Source organism: Scyliorhinus canicula, chromosome 10, assembly GCF_902713615.1.
Source record: "Scyliorhinus canicula chromosome 10, sScyCan1.1, whole genome shotgun sequence".
Classification (NCBI taxonomy): domain Eukaryota; kingdom Metazoa; phylum Chordata; class Chondrichthyes; order Carcharhiniformes; family Scyliorhinidae; genus Scyliorhinus; species Scyliorhinus canicula.
This window is the reverse complement of record NC_052155.1, coordinates 146,778,918-146,802,264: the sequence shown is the minus strand read 5'-3', so window position 1 is coordinate 146,802,264 and position 23,347 is coordinate 146,778,918. Positions and strand designations below refer to the sequence as shown.

The following is a 23,347-nucleotide window of genomic DNA, read 5'->3' as shown; positions in this document are numbered from 1 at the left end:
CTGGGCTAATGGCAAGATTCTTGGTAGTGTAGATGAACAGAGGGATCTCGGCATCCAGGTACATAAATCCCTGAAAGTTGCCACCCAGGTTAATAGGGCTGTTAAGAAGGCATATGCTGTGCTAGCCTTTATCAGTAGGGGGATTTAGTTTCGGAGCCACAAGATCATGCTGCAGCTGTACATAACTCTGGTGCGGCCGCTCCTGGAGTACTGCGTGCAGTTCTGGTCACCACATTATAGGAAGGATGTGGAAGCTTTGGAAAGGGTTCAGAAGAGATTTACTAGGATGTTGCCTGGTATGGAGGGAAGGTCTTACGAGGAAAGGCTCAGGGACTTGAGGTTGTTTTCGTTAGAGAGGAGAAGGCTGAGAGGTGACTTAATAGAGACATATAAGATAGTCAGAGGGTTAGATAGGGTGGACAGTGAGAGTCTCTTTCCTCGGATGGTGACCAACACGAGGGGACATAGCTTTAAATTGAGGGGTGGTAGATATAGGACAGATGTCAGAGGCAGTTTCTTTACTCAGAGAGTAGTAGGGGTGTGGAACGCCCTGCCTGCAACAGTTGTAGACTCGCCAACTTTAAGGGCATTTAAGTGGTCACTGGATAGACATATGGATGAAAATGGAATAGTGTAGGTCAGATAGGCTTCAGATGGTTTCACAGGTCGGCGCAACATCGAGAGCTGAAGGGCCCGACTGCGCTGTAATGTTCTATGTTCTAAGTGTGGGACTCCACTTTCTCGCCCCCAAATTCAATTTTGAATTCAATCATAGTATGGTCACTTTTTCCTGGAGGATCCTTAACTATGAGGCCATTCATTAATCTCTCCTCATTACGCAATACCAAATCAAGAGTAGCCTGCTCCCTGACTGGTTCCCCAACATACTTTTCCAAGAAACAATCTCTAATATATTCAATTGGCTACCCTTGCCAATTAGATTCTTCCAGTCTATGTGCAATTTAATATCACCCATGATTATTGCCGTACCTTTCTTACAAGCCCCCAATAATTTCCTGGTTTATACTGTGACCCACTCCGGAACTACTGTTTGAGGACCTATAGGTTACTCCTACCAAGGACTTTTTCCCTTTGCTATTTCTTATTTCTACCCAGACTGATTCCCCATCGTGATCTCCAGTGCTTATTTTTCTATTTATGCCGTGAACTCATTAAGCTTGTTCCGACTGCTTTGTGCATTTAGATACAAAGCTTTTAAATAAATGTTAAATTTCCCTACTCTTCTATAATTCCTTGGAGCATAAAGACATTCATTCATTCTGTCCATCACCTTTATATTCTGGGACCCATCCGCCACATCGCTAACCTGTACTCTTAGCTTCTCCTTTAATTTGGGTTTTCTAATTTCCTCAACAACTGAAACTTCCCCCTGCCCATTCAGCCCTAGTTAATTGATTCGCTTGGACTCTGGACCCAGCATGAATCTGATGAAGACGTCCCATCGGAATAGATAGAATAGAAGATAGAATAGAAGATAGAACAGTACAGCACAGAACAGGCCCTTCGGCCCTCGATGTTGTGCCGAGCAATGATCACCCTACTTAAACCCACGTAACCTGTATACCCGTAACCCAACAATCCCCCCATTAACCTTACACTACGGGCAATTTAGCATGGCCAATCCACCTAACCCGCACATCTTTGGACTGTGGGAGGAAACCGGAGCACCCGGAGGAAACCCACGCACACACGGGGAGGACGTGCAGACTCCACACAGACAGTGACCCAGCCGGGAATCGAACCTGGGACCCTGGAGCTGTGAAGCATTGATGCTAACCACCATGCTACCGTGAGGCCCCCAAAGATATCTCCTTTCCCAGTCCCCAATGTCCCCTGAATTCAAATCAAATTAATGAAGCAGTTGGACAAGGACAGTATTCTAAGCAAGTACTGCAGTGATCTCCTGGTATGTAATGATTGGCCTCCAACAACCATAGCCGTGCCACTATCAAATTAGCCTTGGACTGCCAGATCGAGTTTAAAAACCATGTTTATGGAAAAAAAACAGAGCCTCTAAAGAGCAGCACAGAAAAAACTCAATGAGGAGGCTGTACCTGCAGCACCATCCACAGGGAAGTTGCTGAGGCTATGCAGATGTTGGTTGATATAGGGTGCCACCAGTGCCGCAGGCCAACCCTTTTTAGTTATTAACACAAAGAAAGATGGGATAATCAACATGGCTTGATTACAAAGAACTTCGATAATCTTTATTTTCGAAGGCAGATATTTCAAATGATTCCCTATGATAGGGAATTAAGTAGGTGAGCAGTGAGCTCCTTTAAAGTTAGGGACAAAGTAAAATATTAATCTTATTACACCTCACCAGCTTTAGCAACCAGTAGATTCTCAGAAAACAAATTGTTTTTACCCATCATGAAAGATCACATAAGGGAAGCTAGAAAAAATAGCCTTTGTTTTTACCAAGTACTCCTTTACCAAGCCTGAATATTGTGCTCTGAGGGAAGTAGTAGTAGAGAAATCCCATATAAAATTAAAGAAAAAGAATGTTTGTTGCCATTTTTTCTTGGAATCCTTAACTAACCAATAACTGTTGCTCCCCAAGTTTTGATAATTGTGCTTCATATAATATTAATTGTTTTGGGCCCGAGTTCCAGGTTTTTCAACCCTTGCTCTTAAATGATAAAACTGTAATGTTAAAGGTTGTAATTTCTTGTTCTGGATTGTACTCACGGTGAAAATTGATTCTCTATCTTCCCAATTGAATACCTGTATTATTTTAAATGCATCAATGAAATCACCACTCCGCTGCTTAAATTTAAGAGAACAGTATACTGCACAGCTTAAGTATCCCTTCCTCAATTTTATTTAAATTCTCTTGAGATGAAAGCCTACTTTCCATTTGCCTTTTTGTACTTTTCAATTTGAAAAGTTATTTTTGAAAAGTAATTTTGTGACTTTTGTAACTGGACACTTCGGGCGGGGATCATGCCGTGCCGGTCAGGGGCCGTTGGCAGCCCCCCCCCCCCCCCGGCAATCCTCCGGGCCCCGATGGGCCGAGCGGCCACCCGTATTCGGCTAGTCCCACAGGCGTGAAAAGGCCATCACGGCGAGACCTGGCTTGAAGGATGGCTAGAGGAGTCCTGGGGGGGGGGGGGGGGGTAATTTTGCCCACTAACCTTGAGGGATCGTATGAAAAGCCTCTGACAGTTCAAATACACCACATTCACTGGTTCTCCCTTATCTATTCTACAAGTTATATACTGAAAACAAAATTCCAAAAGACGACCACCAATGCATCCAATATCCGTGGTGATTTGTCAGGTTTTAAACCCACTAATTTCCCCAGCACCATTTTCTTACAAATACTAATTTTCCTTCAATTCTGCCCTCTCACTAGACCCTTGATTGCCTAACATTCCTGGGAGGTCCGAAGGGCCTGCTCTGTGCTGTAATGTTCTATGTTATTTGTGCCTTCTTTTGTGAAGACAGAACCAAAGTACATGTTCAATTCTTTTGCGACTTCTTTGTTCCCCATTATAATTTTCCCAGCTATTTAAGTTTTGCTCCTCATCATTTCTGTATCCCCAATCTGTATTTACTTTCTGCACTACAATTTGAATGCAGTTTATATTTACAGCTTTGCATCAGTGAGATTTGACTGTTTGGTCAGTCTCCCTGCTGTTATCCTGATGATAGTTCCCTGTAGAAGGCACAAAAATCCACGAAATGTGCACTCCAGAACTCATTGGTAGATTTTTTTCCATGTGAACAGTGAGCACTATTCATTCTCCACTGACCACAAAGCCTGACCAATAATCTATATACCTGAGGTGGAATTTTACGGCATTGTCACTGCAAGGGTGGGGCTGGAAAATACAGAAAGCTGTGCAAAAGTCATTGACTTGGACAGAACCTGAAGATCCTGCCAGCCGGAGAGGCTAGAAAATTCCACCACAATGACATTTCAGAAGGAAATGGCTGAATCTTTTTTTAATAGTTTGTCCTGCTTAAAGTGCTGAAAGAAAGATATATTTTTAAGAAGTGAAATGAAAATATACTGCTTTTGTAGTGTTAATTTGCACATAGCATTGAGTTGCAGAATTTGTTTATTCCACAGATTCACAACCCTTTGGGAGAAGTAGTTTTTCCTCAGATCTGTTTTAAATTTGCTGCCACTTATTCTAAGATTATGTCCACTCATTTTAGAATGCCCCACAAGAGGAAGCATCAGCTCCACGTCTATTTTATCCATAGCTTTTAGCATCTTGTATACCTCAATTAGATCTCCCCTCATTCTTCTAAACTAGAGTGTATAGGCCTAAACTGTTCAATCTCTCCTCATATGACAAACCCCTCGTCTCTGGAATCAAGCTAGTGAACCTCCTCTAAACTGCCTTCAATGCCACTACATCTTTCCTCAAAAAAGGGGACCAAAACTGTGTACAATACTCCAGGTGCGGTCTTACAAATGCCTTGTATAGTTGCAACAACACTTCCTTACCTTTATACTCGATTCCTTTTGCTATAAATGCCAATATTCCACTTTCTTTCCTTATTATCTGCTGCACCTGCATGCTCGTTTTCTATGACTCATGCAAGAGGACACCCAGATCCCATTGCATCGGAGCACCCCGTAGTCTCTCCCCATTTAGATAAGTTGCCTTTCCATTTTTTCGACGAATATGCATGACCTCACACTTCTCCATGTTACACTCCATCTGCCACATTTTGGCCCACTCTCCTAACCAATCTATATCCATTTGTAAGGTTCTTATTCCATCATCGCAACTTTCTGTCCCACCTATTTTTGTATCATCTGCAAATTTCTATCCCTATATCCAAGACGTTAATGTAGATTGTAAAACGCTGGGTGCCAAGGACTGAATCCTGTGGCATCCCACAGTTACATCTTGCCATCCAAAAAAAGACCCATTTATCCCGACACTCTGTCTCTTGTCAGTCAGCCAGTCTTCTATCCAAGCTAGTACATAACCCCTAAACCCATGTGATCCCACCTTGTGAATTAACCTTCTGTGCGGCACCTTATCAAACGACTTCTGGAAGTCCAGATATACTACATCTACCTCATTATCCACTTTGCTTGTTACATCTTCAAAGAACTGAAGCAAATTAGTCAAACATGATTTTGCCCTTCTTTGCCCTAACTCTGATGGATAACGCTTTGGCTTTCCAAATGTCCTGATATTACATTCCTGATAATTGATTCCAACATTTTTCCAACAATAGATGTTAAACTAACTGGTCTGTAATTTCCAACATTCTGCCTCCCCCCCTTTTTGAATAAGGCATTACATTAACATTTTTCCAATCCACTGGAAACTTTCCCGTGCCCACGGACGTTTGGAATGTTATGTCCAATGGATCCACTATCTCTGCTGCCACTTCGTTTAACACCCTAGTATGTCGGCCATCAGGCCCTGGGGACTTGTCTACTCTTGAAACACTGGTGTCCATTTTGTATCTGTAGCAATTTGGTACAACTTAGTGGTTTGCTAGGCCATTTCAGAGGGCAGTTGAGAGTCAACCACACTGCTGTGGGTCTGGAGTCACATGTGGGCCAGACCAGGTCACAATGGCAGATATTCTTCCCTAAAGGGCATTGGTGAACTAGAGACGTGTTGGAATAATTGATGATAAGTACAGATCACCATTAATTATACCAGCTTTCAATTTATTAATTTATTGAATTTAAATTCCATCAATTGCCATGGTGGGATTTTAACGCAAGTTGAGCTAATTTTACCGAAAACCATTGTTTTTGTTTACAGGCTGGAACTGGAGGATCTGCAGTTAAAACACAATTCCACTCTCAAACAGTTAATGCGAGAATTCAATACACAGCTAGCTCAGAAAGAACACGAGCAAGATATATCTGTCAAAGAGACTATTAGTAAGTACAAGAACAAGTGATTTTGCATATATTTATTTACCAACAGGATAACGTTGTATTATTTTTCAGTAGATGTATCGATTCATTATCTTCTTGTCCTTATCTTTTTGGTTGAAGCTTTTCCAGAGAATTGAATCCCTGAGCAACAATTACAGATTTAATGTGGTCATTGTGCTATGAAATGAGCTCTATAAAACGTGCTCAACCTCCCACAAAACTCATATGCAGTTTGTCATGCAACAGGAACGACATGAATCATTGGGAAGGTTGTTGGCCATTCACTCTACCTGCTTTTAAAAGGAAGCCAGATTGAAGTGAAATGGAAGTGTTAAACTTATAAAAAGAAAACATTAAAGTTGTATTTGTTTCATTCCAAACTGAAACAATTGAGGAGAAATTCAAAGTTCTGCAGTCTCTTGCTCTGTTCAGATAAAACACTACTTTTCTATTCTTCCTGACAAAGTGGACAAGTTCACATTATACACCATCTGCAAATTCTTTGCTCACTCACAAATCTATGTCCCTTTTCAGACTCCTTATGTTCTCTTCATAACTTTCTTTCCTACCTGTCTCTATATCGCCAGCAAATTTAGCAACCATATATGCGGTTCCTTTGTCTTTCATTGATACAGATTGTAAATAGTTGAAGATCCAGCACGGATCTCTATGCTCCACGAGGAACAGCTTGCCAACCAGAAAAAAATACTAATTTATCCCTACTCTTTGCTTCCTGTTAGCTAACCGATCCTCTATTCATGCTGGTACGTTGCCCCATACCATAAGTTCTTGTTGAACCTGTTGAATGTCTTTTGCAAATCCAAATACACCACATCCCCAGATTTACGTTTTCAACCTTGATTGTTACTTCCTCAAAGAATTTTCATAAATTAGTCTAACATTATTTCCCTTTCACAAAACCATGTTGACTCTGCCCGATTGTATTATGGCTTTCTAAATGTCCTGCTATTACTTCATTGATAATGGATTGCAGACTCCTGCTTGTGACCATGGAGTGATTGGTCACATAAAGGGCTGTTCCTGTTCAGAATCACAGAAAAGGGCTCTTTTTACCCAGATCCGGGTGGAATTTTGATGAAAAGACGTAGGTGAATGTTAGAAGAGTAGTTTACCCCTCGAATGGTATGTCTTCTGATCACCGGACACGGCAGAAAACAGTGAGAGGTTTGGCTGAAAAGGTGAAACAGTCTTGTGCTTCACAGACAGTCTCTGCCAGCATGCAGGCGGGGGATGGGCAAGCTGTAAGGCCCCAGATACAGGAACTGATGACTTTTATCAAGGCGGAATTCCATAAACAGAGGAAAGAAATGCATGAGGATCATGCAAAGGCCATTGCAGAAGCTGTGGCACCCTTGAAGAGTACTTTGGAGCGGATGGAAAAGTGTTTGGAGGTGCAGGGGTACAAGATTCGGGAGATTGAAGGATCCACAGCGATAGTGTGGTGGCTCAGGAGGCGGAGGTGGGGCTCCTAGGAAGTGGGGCCCCTAGGAGACCTTTGTAAAACGCTGAGGGCAAAGGTGGAGGAGCAGGAGAAGGCAGAACCTGCGAATAGTGTGCCTGCCTGAAGGAGTGGAAGGTGTGAGTGCCACCTGGTACGTCTCGAGGATGCTGGTGGGACTGGTGGCAGAAGGGGTGCTAGATAAGGCACCTGAAGTGGACCGAATGCATAGGTCTCTGAGGCAAAAGCCTAGAGCTGGGGAGCCGCTGCGGGCGGTGATCATGAGACTCCATAAATTTGTGGAGAAAGAGAAAATTCTACAGTGGGCCAGGGAGAAGCGTAGCTGCGTCTGGGAGGGAAACAACGTCCGGATTTATCAGGACATCGGAGCCGAGTTTGCAAACCGGCGGGCAGGTTTCAACAAGGCCAAGGCGGTGCTGCACCGGCAGCAGATCGGGTTTGGGGTGATCTACCCAGCACAGTTATGAGTGACGTTCGGAGGCCGGGAGTATTATATCGAGGCCCCAGAAGCGGCCAAAGACTTCATTAAGGAGCACAAACTGGGCGAGAACTGAATGGACAATGCTTGGGAACCGGTGTGCTGGCACTGTGTAATAGTCAGGAACATGTTTGAAGTGGGTTTAGGGATTGGGGGATTTTCGCCTTTTTTTGTGGGGGCGGGGTGGGTTGTTCAATTTTGAGATTGTAAGGAGTTGTACGGGTGAAAGGTTTATGTGGAGATGGATGTTCCCATCCCTCCTGTTTTAAGGGACTGTTTGTGTTTAACATCTGTTTGTTTGCTTTTGGAGAAGGCTACCTGGAGTTGAGGAGAAGACCTTGTGGGTGAGGGTAAGGCCAGCAGGAGGCCTTCTTCTTTGAGCTGAGGAGTGGGGGAGGTGGAGAGGGAGAGGGAGGGGGGGTCATTAGGATGTGCCTTTGGGCAGGGGCAGCCGCGCTAGCGGGTTATGCTGGTGAACGGAAGTGAGGTGGTGGGGGAGAAGGAAGAGTGGGGGAAAGGGGAAGTGGGGGGGCAAGAAGGGGAAGGGGAAAAGCCAGGGGGTGAGGGGGGGTTTCTACGACGTGGCAGGGGGTGAGAGATGCCATGGTCAAGGGCGAAGAAAGGAGTCATCTGGGAAGGGTTAGGTACAGAGTGGAATTGCAGGAGTTAAGTGGGGAAGATGACGGATGGTAGACGAGATTGGAGGCGCAAGTCACTGGTAACGTGGAACGTCCGGGGACAGAATGGGCCGGTTAAAAGATCGCGGGTGTTTGCACACCTCAGGAGCTTGAAAGCGGGGGTTGTCTTTTTGCAGGAGACACTCCTCCGTGTGAAGGACTAGGTTAGCTTAAGGAAGGGGTGGGTCGGACAGGTTTTTCACTCGGGGTTTGATTTGAAATCGAGGGTTGTGGCGATTTTAATGAGCAAAGAAATGGGATTCGTGAGTGCGAAGGAGGTGAGGTATCCAGGTGAGAGATATGTGATTATGAGTGGGGTATTGGAAGGGGCATGGGAGTGTTGGTGAATGAGTATGCACCAAATTGGGATGATGTGGGTTTTATGAGGGGGTTGCTGGCAGCAATCCCGGAATTGGCCACGCACCAGTTGATCATGGGAGGAGATTTTAACTGTCGTGGAGTCGAGGGTGAATAGATTGAGCACCAGGTCAATGGGCCGGTTATGAATGGCAAGGGAGCTGGGGGGTTTATGGAGAGGATGGGTATGGTGGATCCATGGCGCTTTCAGAACCTAGGGGGAAGGGAGTATTCCTTCTTTTCACATGTCTGTAAGGTTTATTCAAGGATTGATTACTTGGGCAGAGTATGCAGGGATAGTTATATCGGACCATGCACCCCACTGGCTGGATATTCGGTTCAGTACGGGACGAGAGCATAGGCCGGGGTGGAGGTTTGACTTGGGGTGTTAGCGGATGGAGGTTTTTGTGATAAGGTGCGGTTGGCGATTAGGGATTATGTGGAGTTCAATCAGAATGGGGAGGTGTCGGCGGGCATTTTTTGGGAAGCACTGAAGACAGTGGTCTGGGGAGAAATTATCTCATTTATGGTTCGTGCGAATAAGGAGAGAGCGGAACATGACCATCTAGTGAGCAAGATAGTGGAAGTGGACAGGGAATATTTGAGAGTGCCCACCGTGGAGGGATTGGCGAGGAGGAAAAAGTTGCAGGGGCAATTTGACAGGCTTTCCCAGCGCTTTCTGTCTTTATTTAGAATTTCCAGCGTCCGCAGTATTTACTTTTATTTATTAATAAAGAATATTTTATTCAAGCTATTTTGTGTGGCTAAGAATACTTGTTCTGCTCCTGTTCCATTTTGAATGGCAGGTTCAAAATGACTGCCCTGGATCAGCGTGCCCAAACTTGACCAATGTGAATTGTGTGTTTAGAATTTGGCCACATGTCGAGATTGTGTGATGTCACCAGGGGCTGGGGATCTTGATAGACAGGGTGGAGTTCACTCAGTTCAGTATCTCACACAGTTATCCAAATACCAAAAATTGAACATTTATTTAAAGGTCTTCAGATGCTCAGCAAAACAGAAAAGAAATACACCTAGCTCTTCTTTGAGCCTAACTGTACACACAGTATATCCCTACTTAAACCTGAATGCATTTCCCAGGGAAAACTCAACATAGTACTTAACAGCGACAGTCAGATTACCAGTGCTGTCACTGATCTGTTTATGTCCTCCATATGTAAAAATTTGCTCCCCTGAGGTAAAGAGGTTTCATGTTTGCTGTAACCTAGATGACCAGTTGCTTTGAGTATCTATCTTCTAAAAAGCAAGTTTGGTTCTAGATAGTGAGTTCATTACAACATGGAACATACAGTACAGAAGACCATTCGGCCCATCGAGTCTGCATCAATCCACATTGAGCCCTCGCTTCCACCCTATCCCCGGAACCCAGTAACCTCTCCTAACCTTTTTGAACACTAAGGCAATTTGGCATGGCCAATTCACCTAACCTGCACGTCTTTGGACTGTGGGAGGAAACTGGAGCACCCGGAGGAAATCCACGCAGAGACGGGGAGAATGTTCAAACTCCACGCAGACAGTGGGGAATCCAACCTGGGACCCTGGCGCTGTGAAGCCACAGTGCCATGCACTTGTGCTACCGTGCTGCACGGCCTAGCATATATCCCAACAAGGTGAAACTGGAGCTAGATTTCATCACATATATCTTTTGTCCCATTTAGTTCAACCATAATTCCAGTGGAACGGCTGTATGCCGCTGCCCTGCAACTAAATCTCCTTTCCAATTTTCTTAATATTTTCATTATTTGCTTGAGAAGTTACCTCCGATATTCAGGAAAGTTTCCACTTTGACAGCTGCAAGTTTTCTGCATTGATACAAAGAGCCATGTTTTAATGCTTTAAGTTGTATCTAGAAATCCAGTTTTCACAAATGTGACGGCCTAGGGAGTCCCTAGAGACAGTCTGCTTTCAAAGAGATGTATCGATAAATGGATATTATTCCGAATTGATTTCCACACATGAGATGGAGCAAATTAGTTATTTTATTTGTAGGTTGAAATTCGGCTGCAGAGTATATGTGATGAATTCATCCTGAATTTGCCCTGCGGTATCATGGCACAATGCTGCCTCACAGCACCAGCGACCTGTTTAGATTTGGTGACTCTGTGTGGAGTTTGCATGTTGGTTTTCCTCCGGGTGCTCCGGTTTCCTCCCACAATCCAAAGATGTACAGGTTAGATGGATTGGCCATCATAAATTACCCCTTAGTGGCCAAAGATGTGCAGGTTAAGGGGATAGGGCAGGGGAGTGGACCTAGGTGGGTTGCTCTTTCGGAGGGTTAGTGTGGGCTTGATGGGCTGAATGGTCTCCTTTTGCACTGTAGGGATTCTATGGATTCTCTGACCGGTAGTGGGTTACTGGCCTGGATATCGTGACCTTCCTACAGCTCAGCTAAATAGCTATTCTTCATATGAAATGAAATGAAAAATGAAATTCGCTTCTTGTCACGCGTAGGCTTCAATGAAGTTACTGTGAAAAGCCCCTAGTCGCCACATTCCGGCACCTGTTCGGGGAGGCTGGTATGGGAATTGAACAGTGCTGCTGTCCTGCCTTGATCTGCTCTAAAAGCCAACGATTTAGCCCAGTGTGCTAAACCAGCCCCTAGTGAGCCAAGACAGTATGTGCATTTTATTTGACCCCAAAAATCCAGTCTTCCGCCACATAAATAACCTTGCACTAAAATTATTTCCTGACCCATAGAGGATTGGGTACAGTTGAGATTTGATAATTTTGCGCACACCATATATCCATTCCCTGACCTACTTTGCTTTTATGAATCAATGCTACATTGGTGAATTTAAATGTCATGCTCAGGCTGCAAATTCATTGGCTTTGTTTCTTAAATCGTGTAATCATATACTTTTTGATGTATCAACAGAAGCATGGTGAATTAAGACAAATTTGTTTACTGTGCCCAGGCAAAGCCCAGGAAGTGGAGGCAGAGCTCCTGGAAACCCACAAGGAGGATGTAAACCAGCTGTATCGCAAGATAGCTGAAAAAGATGATTGCCTACAAAGGACAGCAAAGAAATATGAAGAGATTTTGCAGGTACAGTGTGGGAATGATTACATTTTTTGATTGTTCAGAAATGTATTCTGTCTGCACAAAGTTAGACAATTAATACTAATGTTAACTCAGGAATTTAAAAGACTTCAAACACATCTGAGGGTGTTCAAAAATGTGTTTTGGAGGTTGAGAAAAAAGCTAGTAAATAAGACTGGAAATACGAATGGAAATGGTTGTGAAAGAAAAGCACAAGCAACTTTATTTCAACTGTGTCCATATGGAGCTCACAAACAAGGACATGGAATCATAGCCTATCAGACACCATACCAGATGCTAACTACTGTTTATGTGAAATGCTTCTACTTTAAGGGGCAGCAGGGTAGCATGGTGGTTAGCATCAATGCTTCACAGCTCCAGGGTCCCAGGTTCGATTCCCGGCTGGGTCACTGTCTGTGTGGAGTCTGCACGTCCTCCCCCTGTGTGCGTGGGTTTCCTCCGGGTGCTCCGGTTTCCTCCCAAAGATGTGCGGGTTAGGTGGATTGGCCATGCTAAATTGCCCGTAGTGTCCCAATAAAAAGTAAGGTTAAGGGGGGGGTTGTTGGGTTACGGGTATAGGGTGGATACGTGGGTTTGAGTAGGGTGATCATGGCTCGGCACAACATTGAGGGCCGAAGGGCCTGTTCTGTGCTGTACTGTTCTATGTTCTACTGTTCTATGTTCTATGTTTACATCAGTCCTGAGCTGGTCATTCCCCACTTTCTAGCACCTTCTCATTGTCCTGCAGCCATAATTAAATTTGAAATAATGCTCCGGATTAATCTTTTCCATCCTGCTTCATATTCACATACTTTGTAATGCCTGCACTTCAATTCCTGTTAAAGTGGTTACGGTTTTCAATGTTACCTTCATAATTTAGTCCTCTGGCATTTTTATTCTCCACCTTTTTCACATTTTCTCCGAAACTTAACCTCACCAACAATAAACAACAAGCAGTAACGAATACAATGTCAATCCCCATATCAACAACAGCAATCCCATCCCCTCCCCCAAACAGCAGCCCTCATGTTAACATAAACAAATAACAAAAAAGAATCACCCATAGTCACCATTAACACATACAGCCCCCCTCCACTCAACCCTCCCCTCCCCCATGTTCGATGTTATCCAATTCTTGAAAGTGCATAATGAGTAATGCCCATGAATTGTACAACCCCTCCATCCTTTCCCTCAGTTCAAACTTAATCTTCTCAGGAGTTAAGAATTCTAATAGGTGCCCCCACCACACCAGGGCACAGGATGATAAGGTTGATCTCCATCCCAACAGGATCCGCCTTCGGGCGATCAACGAGGCGAAGACTACAACATCTGCCTCCGCACCTGTTTCCAACCCCAGCTGGTCTGACACCCCGAATATGGCCAGCGAGGGCCCGGGTCCAGTTTCACGTGCATAAGAACAAAGAAAAGTACAGCACAGGAACAGGCCCTTCGGCCCGTCAAGCCCGCGCCAACCATGCTGCCCGTCGAACCTAAAATCTTCTACACTTCTGGGGTGCGTATCCCTCTATTCCCATCACTTGGAGTATAGTGTTCAATTCTGGTCGCCACACTACCAGAAGGATGGGGAGGCTTTAGAGAGGGTGCAGAAGAGATTTACCAGGATGTTGCCTGGTATGGAGGGCATTAGCTATGAGGAGTGGTTGAATAAGCTCGGTTTGTTCTCACTGGAAAATGAAATGAAAATGAAAACCGCTTATTGTCACGAGTAGGCTTCAATGAAGTTACTGTGAAAAGCCCCTAGTCGCCACATTCCGGCGCCTGTCCGGGGAGGCTGGTACGGGAATCGAACCGTGCTGCTGGCCTGCTTGGTCTGCTTTAAAAGCCAGTGATTTAGCTCAGTGAGCTAAACCAGCCCCTGGAACGACGGAGGTTATGGGGCGACCTGATAGAGGTCTACAAAATTATGAGAGGCATAGACAGAGTGGATAGTCAGAGGCTTTTCCCCAGGGTAGAGGGGTCAATTACTCGGGGGCATAGGTTTAAGTTGCGAGGGGCAAGGTTTAGAGTAGATGTACGAGGCAAGTTTTTTATACAGAGGATAGTGGGTGCCTGGAACCCACTGCCGGAGGAGGTGGTGGAAGCAGGGACGATAGTGACATTTAAGGGGCATCTTGATAAATACATGAATAGGATGGGAATAGAGGGATATGGACCCAGGAAGTGTAGAAGATTGTAGTTTAGTTGGGCAGCATGGTCGGCACAGGCTTGGAGGGCTGAAGGGCCTGTTCCTGTGCTGTACTTTTCTTTGTTCATAACCCCTCCTCCATACCGTGTCACAACTCTTCCTCCCATTTTTCTTTGATCCCTTCCAGTGGTGTCGTCTTCTCTTCCAAAATAGCCCTGTAAACCACCGACACTACCCCCTTCTCTATTCCCCCCGTCGTCAGCACCTCCTCCAGCAATGTGGAGGCCAACTCCACCGGGAAGTTCTATATCTCCTTTCTGGCAAAGCCTCAAACCTGCATGTATCTAAACAGTTCCCCCTGCTCCAGCCCATACTTGCCTTCCAGCTCCTTCAATCCTGCAAACTAACCCACAAGAAACAAATCTTTTAGTGTCTTAATCCTTCTTCTCCCATTTACGAAAATTCCTGTCCCATCCCTGGCTCAAATCTGTGGTTTCCCCCGAATCGGCATTTCCCTTGTCCCTGCCCCCAGCCCGAAGTGTTGGCGAAACTGCCCCCAAATTCTCAATGATGCTATTATCACTGGACTCTTTGAGTATTTCCCCGGAGCCATCGGGTGCAGCGCTGTTGCTCGCGCCTTCAATCCCGACCCGCTACACAAACTCTCCTCGATTCTGACCCACTGGCAATCAATCTCTCTGATCCCAGCTCTGCACCTTCTCCACATTCGCCGCCCGGTAGTAATACATCAGGTTCAGAAGACCCAAACCCCCTGCCTGCCTTCCCCTCTGTAGCAGAACCTTTCTAACTCTGGCCACCTTCCCTCCCCATATGAACGAGGTAATCATTCCTTCAATCTCTTTTTTTTTTTAAAAATGCCTTTGGCAGGCATTGGAAAATAAACAGAAATCGCGGCAACACATTCATTTTAACCGCCTGTTCCCGACCCGCCAGTGACAGAACGAGACCACCCCACCTTGCCAGATCAGCTTTCACTCTCCCCACCAAACTAGAAATGTACCAAGCAGCCCCCCCACAATCCCGGGCAACCTGCACCCCCAGGTATCTAAATTGAGTCGCTGCCCTACGGAATGGCAGCCCCCCTCCCCGCCCCGCCGAGGCACCACAAAATACTCACTCTTGTCTAGATTTAATTTGTACCCCGAGAAAGACCCAAATACCCGAAGCAGCTCCAACATTCCTTCCCATTGACACACTCGGTTCCGACACGTATAACAACATGTCATCGGCATATAAGGACACCCTATGCTTTGTGTCTCCTCCTCCTCCTCCTCTCCCCCCCGCCCCCCCCCCCCCCCCCCCCCCCCCCCCCCCCCCCAACCACTATTCCTTTGCATACCCCCGAACTTCTTAATGCGACAGCCAATGGCTCAATCGCGAGTGCAAACGGGGGGGGGGGGGACTGGGGGACGACATAGGACATCCCTGCCTTGTCCTCCGGTGGAGAGAAAAGTATCTCAAGCTGATGTTATTTGTGCCGACGCTGGCCCTCGGCTCCTTTCTAATAGCTTTACCCAGTCCACAAATCATGGACCAATCCCAAACCTCTCCAGAACTGCCATCAAGTACCCCCATTCTACCCGGTCAATGCTTTCTCTGCGTCTAATGCCTCAACCACCTCTGTTTCCTTCCCCTCTGCAGGTACCATAACCACATTCAATATCCCCCTAACGTTCGAAAAGTGCTGCCTCCCTCTAAGAAACCCCGTCTGATCTTCACCTATCACCTTCAGGAGGCACTTAGTTGGTACTTTATTGCAACACCTGCCTTTGCCTTGATTCTTAAACCTAATATTAATCTCATCTTTGTCTTTCTTTCTCCACTCCTATTCTCCAAGAGATGGTAAAATATTCAAGAATAAATGTGATTGTAACTTAATAATTATGGTATTTTTAAGTCTCGGGAAGAAGAAATGTCTGCTAAGGTGACTGAGATACAGACGCAACTAGAGGAGTTACAAGCCCAACATCAGCTGTTACTAAAAGCGGAAAGTCAGAATATGGAACAGGTAATGTGACTAATAATTATTATGATAAAATGAACAGTGTAACTTCATTGAAATTGGTGCTGTGACAAAATAATTCTGTGCTTTGCTGCTCTGGATTACATGGCCCACCCCGTCCCATTGTTACCATTGAACCCCCCCTTCCCAGAATCCCCCCATCCACTGCCTCTCGAAAACACCTCACCCAGTATCGGTCCCTCCCCCCACATTTCACACCTCTTCGGCCCATTAAAACCTGTTGTACCAGGCTCCAATGGCTTCAGCCCATCCCCCCACCACACTCCCATTCACTGGCCAGCTTGAGCTAGCCAGTATGGAGGACCCTGCCCAAGCTCCACTCCCCTCCAATCACCTCCCCCTCCACCCGATCCCAGGAAAACAAAATAATCCTCTTCAACACACAATCCCAGTGTAAACACGCAAACCCCAAAGCGCCATCATTGCAAAAGAAAATACGCACTCCTATCTTGTCCATATAGGCAACTTCAACTCATTTAGCACATATAATGACAAGCGATTTAAAAAAAAAATAGAGCTACATACATTCATCCACTTGCCCCCCCACCCTCAGTCCAAGACCAATCTTCAGTGCCACATCTCACTTCTGCCCCAGTCCTTCTGCCTTCACAAACGCCTCCGTCACTTCCACCATCTTAAAATAAAAGTCTTTAAAGTTGTAGGTCACCCTCAACATAGCTGGGTACACTATGCCGAACTGCACACTGCAGTTATAAAGTGCCGTTTTCACTCAGCCGAAGGCTGCCCGCCTTCTCGCCAACTCCACAGTAAAGTCCTGGTAGATATTTATTTTTATATTTATTTATTGATAAAATATGTATAAATATTTATACATTATAAATATTTATATGTATGTATTTATATATATGTATTTGTGCGTATATATATATATATATATATACCAACTCCAGCCCTCTGCACCTCCCGCTTCTGCTTCGCCTAACTCAGGACCTTCTCCTTCATGCGGTACCTACAGAAACAAATAATCTCTGCTCTTGGTGACTCATTCGCCTTTGGTTTAGGCCCTCACGCCTATGAGCCCCATCCAGTTCATACCGGGTTGGATCTTCTCCCTCCCCCCAATGGCTCCGCCAACACCTCGGCAAAATACCTTGGACCCTCCACCCCTTCGGGCTGGCCCACGATCTTCAGATTTTGCTACCTCGCTCTGTTTTCCAGGTCCTCCACTTTGGCCCGCAGACCCTTGTTGACCTCCACCACCCTCTGCAGCTCCTCATCCATCGAGGTGAGCTGATTGCTGTGGTTGCAACAAGAGTTCCTCCACTCCCTTCAGTTTCTCACCCTGCTCCCGCATCTCGGCCAATGTCCTCGACACCGCTGCCTTCACCGGGGCAATAGCCTCCTCCACCAGTTCCTTCAATGCTGCTATCATCTCCTTCCTCATCACCTCCATGTGCTTTGCAAACTGGTTTTCAAGTTCCAAAGCCATCACCTCGGTCATCGTTTCTACCAGGAACAGTGCGGCCCCATCCAGCAACCCTTCCAGTTGACGAGCTGGCCCTTCCACTCAATGGTGAACTTTCACTCGTCCCCTTCTTCGCGGTGGCTTTCCTTTGGGTTTTAGAAAACCTCTTTCCTTATACAAGCAAATTGCTGCGGATGCTGGAATCCGAAACCAAAAGGGAAAGAAAATCTCAGCAGGTCTGGCAGCATCTGGAAGGAGAGAAAGAGCTAACCTTTCAAGTCCAGATGACCCTTTGTCAAAGCTCAACTCCTCCTTTCTCAGGGTCACATGCACCCTTTTCAGGATCACCCAATACTCCTACATGACATTTCAACTACCAACTTACAAGATCCAGAGATGCTTCACCTGAATGTCGCTGTGCCCTCTGTCTCACAGTACCATGATTTGAACCATGATGTGGAGATGCCGGCGTTGGACTGGGGTGAGCACAGTAAGAAGTCTTACAACGTCAGGTTAAAGTCCAACAGGTTTGTTTGAAACAAACCTGTTGGACTTTAACCTGGTGTTGTAAGACTTCTTACCATGATTTGAACCCCAGGGCCAAATGCCTTAGTTAATTGACCATGCTCTGCACACCATACTGTGCATGACTATCACTGCCCAGAGAGGCCTTCCTCACCCAAGACCAGGACCAAGACATGCGTGCCATGCAGAGCCCTCTAACATTGCCGTCAGCCTCAGAACAGTCTCTGACTCTTCTTTGAAAAACCTGATATATCTCGCCACAGGCCAGCCTTTCAGTACTCCACTGTGTTCCTTGACCACATCCCAGCCCTGTCTCTGTCTACCCCCACTCTTCTCTTGTGTGTCATCCCCATCTCCCTAAGCCTGCCCCGTCTCAACCCTCCCTGCTGGTCCTGACTCCCATGCCCAGCTTTGGTGCAACCTGTGCTCCAGGCACCTGATAATTCATAGCTAAGGTCTTACAGGAAGGCAAAAGAACTTCCAAGTTCTGGATGAACTGAAGAACCTAATGATGTTCGTCAGGTATGCGTCACTTAAATACAGTCATTAAATAAACCATTCTAATTACCTGCTGACAGGCCACTTAATTCTGGAGAGTTGGCCTTTTAAGAGGCACAATGAAAGTGTGGTTAACACTGCTTCCTCACGGCACCGAGGTCCCAGGTTCGATCCCGGCTCTGGGTCACTGTCTGTGTGGAGTTTGCACATTCTCCCCGTGTTTGCGTTGGTTTCACCCCCACAAACCAAAAATGTGCAGCCTAGATGTATTGGCCATGCTAAATTGCCCTTTAATTGGAAAAAGTGAATTGGGTACTCTAAATTAATTTTTTTAAAATAAGGAGACTAAAACTGTTCAAAGTATTTGAAATGTGGGCGCAATCTACCGGCCACGTTGCGCCCGACCGGGAGAGCGACGTGGACAGTAGGTGCAAGGTGAAGCCTCTTGCAGGCTTCCCGGCAGCCACGATGCCTTCCGGCATCTACCTACGTCCTGCGTAGTGCTGTGACCAAAATTCTGCCCACAATAGTTGGGATTAGACAGCGCACGCTTAAGTAGGTTTTTCAAGAAATTTAGAGTACCCAATTATTTTTTTTTCCATTTAAGGGGCAATTTAGCGTGGCTAATCCACCTAACCTGCACATCTTTGGATTTAGGGGGGTGAAACCCACGCAGACGCGGGGAGAATGTGTAAACTCCACATGGACAGTGACCAAGGGTTGGGATTCCAACCCAGATCCTCAGCGCCGCAGTCCCAGTGCTAACCACTGCGCCACACTTAAGTAGGTTTTAAACCTACTTCAGCATACTTACTCCGATCTATTGGCCTCCTGAGATCTACCAGCCTCCCCAGGGTATCCCCAGCTGGACGACATACAGTACTGGTCCACACAAACGTGGACTAGATGGAATGGCACCCGGGTGGTCTCCTGTGCCGTTAGAGGCCCCAGGATGGTCAGGGATAGGGCAGGGTGGCCCCCTTGCTCTCCGCTGGAATGCAAGCACCGTGGCACTGCCACCCTGGAATTGCGAAGGTGCCCAGATGGCACCGCAGAAGCACTCCCAGGGTGGCAGTGCCCAAGGGTCAGGGCCTGAGGGGGACCATGCCCATGAAAGGACGGTGGAGGGAGATATGAAGAGTGGAGGTACAGGGAAGGTAGGTAAAGTTCTCTGGAGGTTGGGGGGGTTGAAGGGTGGGGATCTTGGAAGTCGAGGGGGGGGGCTGTAAGGGAGTGTGGGAAAGGTCTTCAGGGTCCCCATAACGGGGTGTCCTCATTTGGCAGCGATTGTGGTGTAATGCCCAAATATGTTTCCCAAAACAAAGGTTTGGTGGGGGTACTGGGTTACGGGAATAGGGTGGAAGTGTGGGGCTTAAGTAGGGAGCTCTTTCCAAGGGCTGGTGCAGACTCAATTGGCCGAATGGCCTCCTTCTGCACTCTAAATTCTATGTTCTATGTGAGGGGGTTTGGGGGACCCTCAAGCTCACTTAGAGATTGAGGCATCCTTTCAAAATGGAGGCCCAATCTCTGAAGAGCCGGTCTGGCCATTGAGTTCAGCTCCCCAGTGATGAAAATAATTTTAAGTGTGCACTAAACTGGTGAGAAACACCCCACCACCCAAAAAGGTGACCCTTCATGTGGTTAGATAGTGTTGGGGATATCGCAGGCAGAGCCGGTGGGAAACTCCCAGCAAACCACACCACAAATAACAGTTCGGGTGGGATTTACCGGCTGTTCACGCTGGTGGGAAATTCCTATCCTGTGCCGGTGCACGGGTTTCCCGGCGACGAGGAGTGCTGTCACCGGGAAATCCCGTTGACAACGGTGGGACAGTAGATCCCGCCTGTGGGCCGCCTCTGCTGCCAAAAACACGCGGCGGGGTGGTCGGTGAATCGGTGAATCCCGCCCTTGGAAGCTTTCCCATTATATTGCAGCCCGTGGTCTCACCAGTGCTGTATAACTGAAGCATTAATGAAGGACAGCATCCCATCAACTTTCTCAATTATTTGCTGGACCTGCATATTTACTTTTTGTGATTCATATACGAGAACACTGAAATCCCTAAGCACCTCAGCATTTGTTCTCCATTTAAGTAATACGCTGCAAACGCCACATTTTCCCTTATTATACTCCATCTGCCTGATTTTTGCCCACTCACTCAACCTATTTATATCCATCTACAAACTCCTTATGTGCTCTTTCCAAACTTTCCTACCTATCTTGGTGTCAACTGCAAACGTAGCTACCACGTATTCGCCTCCCCCCCCCCCCCCCCCCCCCCCCCCACCCCAAACACACACACCAATCTAAGTTATTGATATAAGATGTAAAAGTTTTTTAAAGGTCAGGCCCCAACACAGCCCCCAGCGGGACTTCATTCATCCCAGCCTGCCAATCAGAAAATAATCCTCCCATGATCTGATTAAAACAAGCCTGAGGGGCTTGACAGAGTGGATGCTGGAAGGATTTTTCTCCTTATGGGTGAGACTAGAACTGGAGGACACGGTTTAAAAAATGGATCTCCCATCTAAGACATCGCTACAGAAAACAAAATTATCTGAGATTCACGAGTCTGCGGTAATCTCTCTTCCCCAGGGAGTGGTAGAGGCAGGGTCATTTAATATTTTTGAGGCTGAGTGAGATAGATTCTTGACTAAAAAGGGAATCCATGCGTTTCGGGGATTCGCAGGATAGTGGCATTGAGACCACAATCAGATCAGCCGAGATCTTATTGAATGGCTAAGCAGGCTCAAGGGCCCGATTGACCTACTCCTTATCCATAATTTGCCTTGCCATTCTTTTAAAAGTGTTAACTAGATGTATGAGCAAGATTTTAGAGGTTAGTTCAGTTGAATTCAGGACTACCTTAAAAGCTAAATTGATATTTAAAGCAATATGCAAAGTGATTAAGCCACATATTGGTTGATTTTTTAAGAAATGGGATTGGCACGTGAGTTGATATCTTGGAAATAGACTTTATAGTGAAGCTTTTTGATATATGATTTGGATCCAAAACCAGGTGCAACTATTAAAATTGGATTATCTTTCACCTATAGGATCTATCTTTATAACTCATGCATTGTAGTAATTGGTATGAACTTGTGCTAAAACATGCTGACTGCATTAATTTGATATGTCTTTCATGAGAAAGTCAGTCTTAACATTTCCATTTTGGGAACATACTGTATATTCTTCTGCATCAAATAAATTCTGCCCTGGGAACCGGTCCGCCTAAGTCGAGATGCAATTGTGTGCATACACGGGCAGGGGCTCAGGCAGGAAACCCCTTTCAGCTATTAAGGCCCTTAAGTGGCCACTCAATCGCCTCAATCTGTAGGGCCCTTCAGAGTTGGGGCGCCCTCCCCACAGGACCTTGGAGTTCTGGGACTCCCTTCCCCAGCCCCGACACCAGAAACCCACCTCTCCCGACCACCCAGGACATCGCCAACCGCCCAGGTGTCCCCTATCTTCCCAACCCCAGGACTTACCTTTCCAACTGTCCTGGGACTTTAGTTCCAGGCAGAGTGCTGCAGTACTGCTTCTGGCCACAGCAGCACTGTACCCTGTCAGATTGGAGAGTTGTCAGTCGATCTACATGACACTTTGTGTGATTGATTTCCTTTAAATACTGACAGCCTCCTACTCAATCTTACAACTTTGGAGAGGTTTTCTTTTTTTTTAAAATCATTTTTATTGAGAAATTTTGATTTTATACAACATTGACGCACCTTAGTAAAATACCGAAAATAACAATAATATTAACAATCATATACATTCGCCCCATCCCCATGAACAACCCAGCATTTTAACAACAACGCATATTAACACACTATAAAGTTACAGAATAAACACTACAATAATGCACCCCCCCCCCCCCCCGGGTTGCTGCTGCTATTGACCCAGTTACCTATCTCTGAGCCAGGAAGTCCAAAAAAGACTGCCATCGTTAATAAACACTTGTATTGATCCTCTCAGGGCAAATTTGACCTTTTCCAATTTTATAAATCCCGCCATGTCACTGATCCAGGTCTCCACACTTGGGGGCCTTGCATCCTTCCATTGTAACAGAATCCTTCGACGGGCTACTAGGGACGCAAAGGCCAGGACACCGGCCTCTTTCGCCTCCTGCACTCCCGGCTCTACCGCAACTCCAAAAATCACGAGTCCCCACCCTGGTTTGACCCTGGATCCAACCACCCTCGACACCGTCCCCGCCACCCCCTTCCAGAATTCTTCCAGTCCTGGGCATGCCCAGAACATATGGGCGTGGTTCGCAGGACTCCCCGAACATCTGGTGCACCTGTCCTCACCCCCGAAGAACCTACTCATCCTAGTCCCGGACATGTGGGCCCGGTGCAGCACCTTAAATTGGATGAGACTAAGCCTCGCACATGAGGAGGAAGAGTTGACTCTGTCCAAGGCATCCGCCCAAGTCCCGTCCTCTATCTGCTCCCCGAGTTCCTCCTCCCATTTAGCCTTCAGCTCCTCCACTGACGACCCCTCCACCTCCTGCATTACCTTATAGATGTCAGACACCTTCCCCTCTCCTACCCACACCCCCGAAAGCACTCTGTCCATCGCCCCCTGCGAGGGCAGCAAAGGGAATCCCTCTACCTGTCGCCTAGCAAACGCCTTTACCTGCAGGTATCTGAACATGTTCCCCTGGGGAAGGCCAAATTTATCTTCCAGTTCCCCCAGGCCCGCAAACCTCCCGCCAATAAACAGGTCCCTCAATTTGCTGATGCCCGCCCTTTGCCACCCCCTG

General features: G+C 46.4%; 1 protein-coding gene across 3 annotated transcripts in view; it reads left to right on the top strand.

Moving 5' to 3' along the window:
* golga4 (golgin A4) overlaps positions 1 to 23,347 on the top strand; it is a 220,065-nt gene that overhangs the window by 150,738 nt on the left and 45,980 nt on the right. For all 3 annotated transcript variants that reach the window (XM_038809827.1, XM_038809826.1, XM_038809825.1), the window contains 3 exons: positions 5,772 to 5,893; positions 11,819 to 11,949; positions 16,008 to 16,118. In XM_038809827.1, the coding sequence (XP_038665755.1) occupies positions 5,772 to 5,893; positions 11,819 to 11,949; positions 16,008 to 16,118 (364 nt within the window). The remainder of the gene's footprint in view (positions 1 to 5,771; positions 5,894 to 11,818; positions 11,950 to 16,007; positions 16,119 to 23,347) is intronic.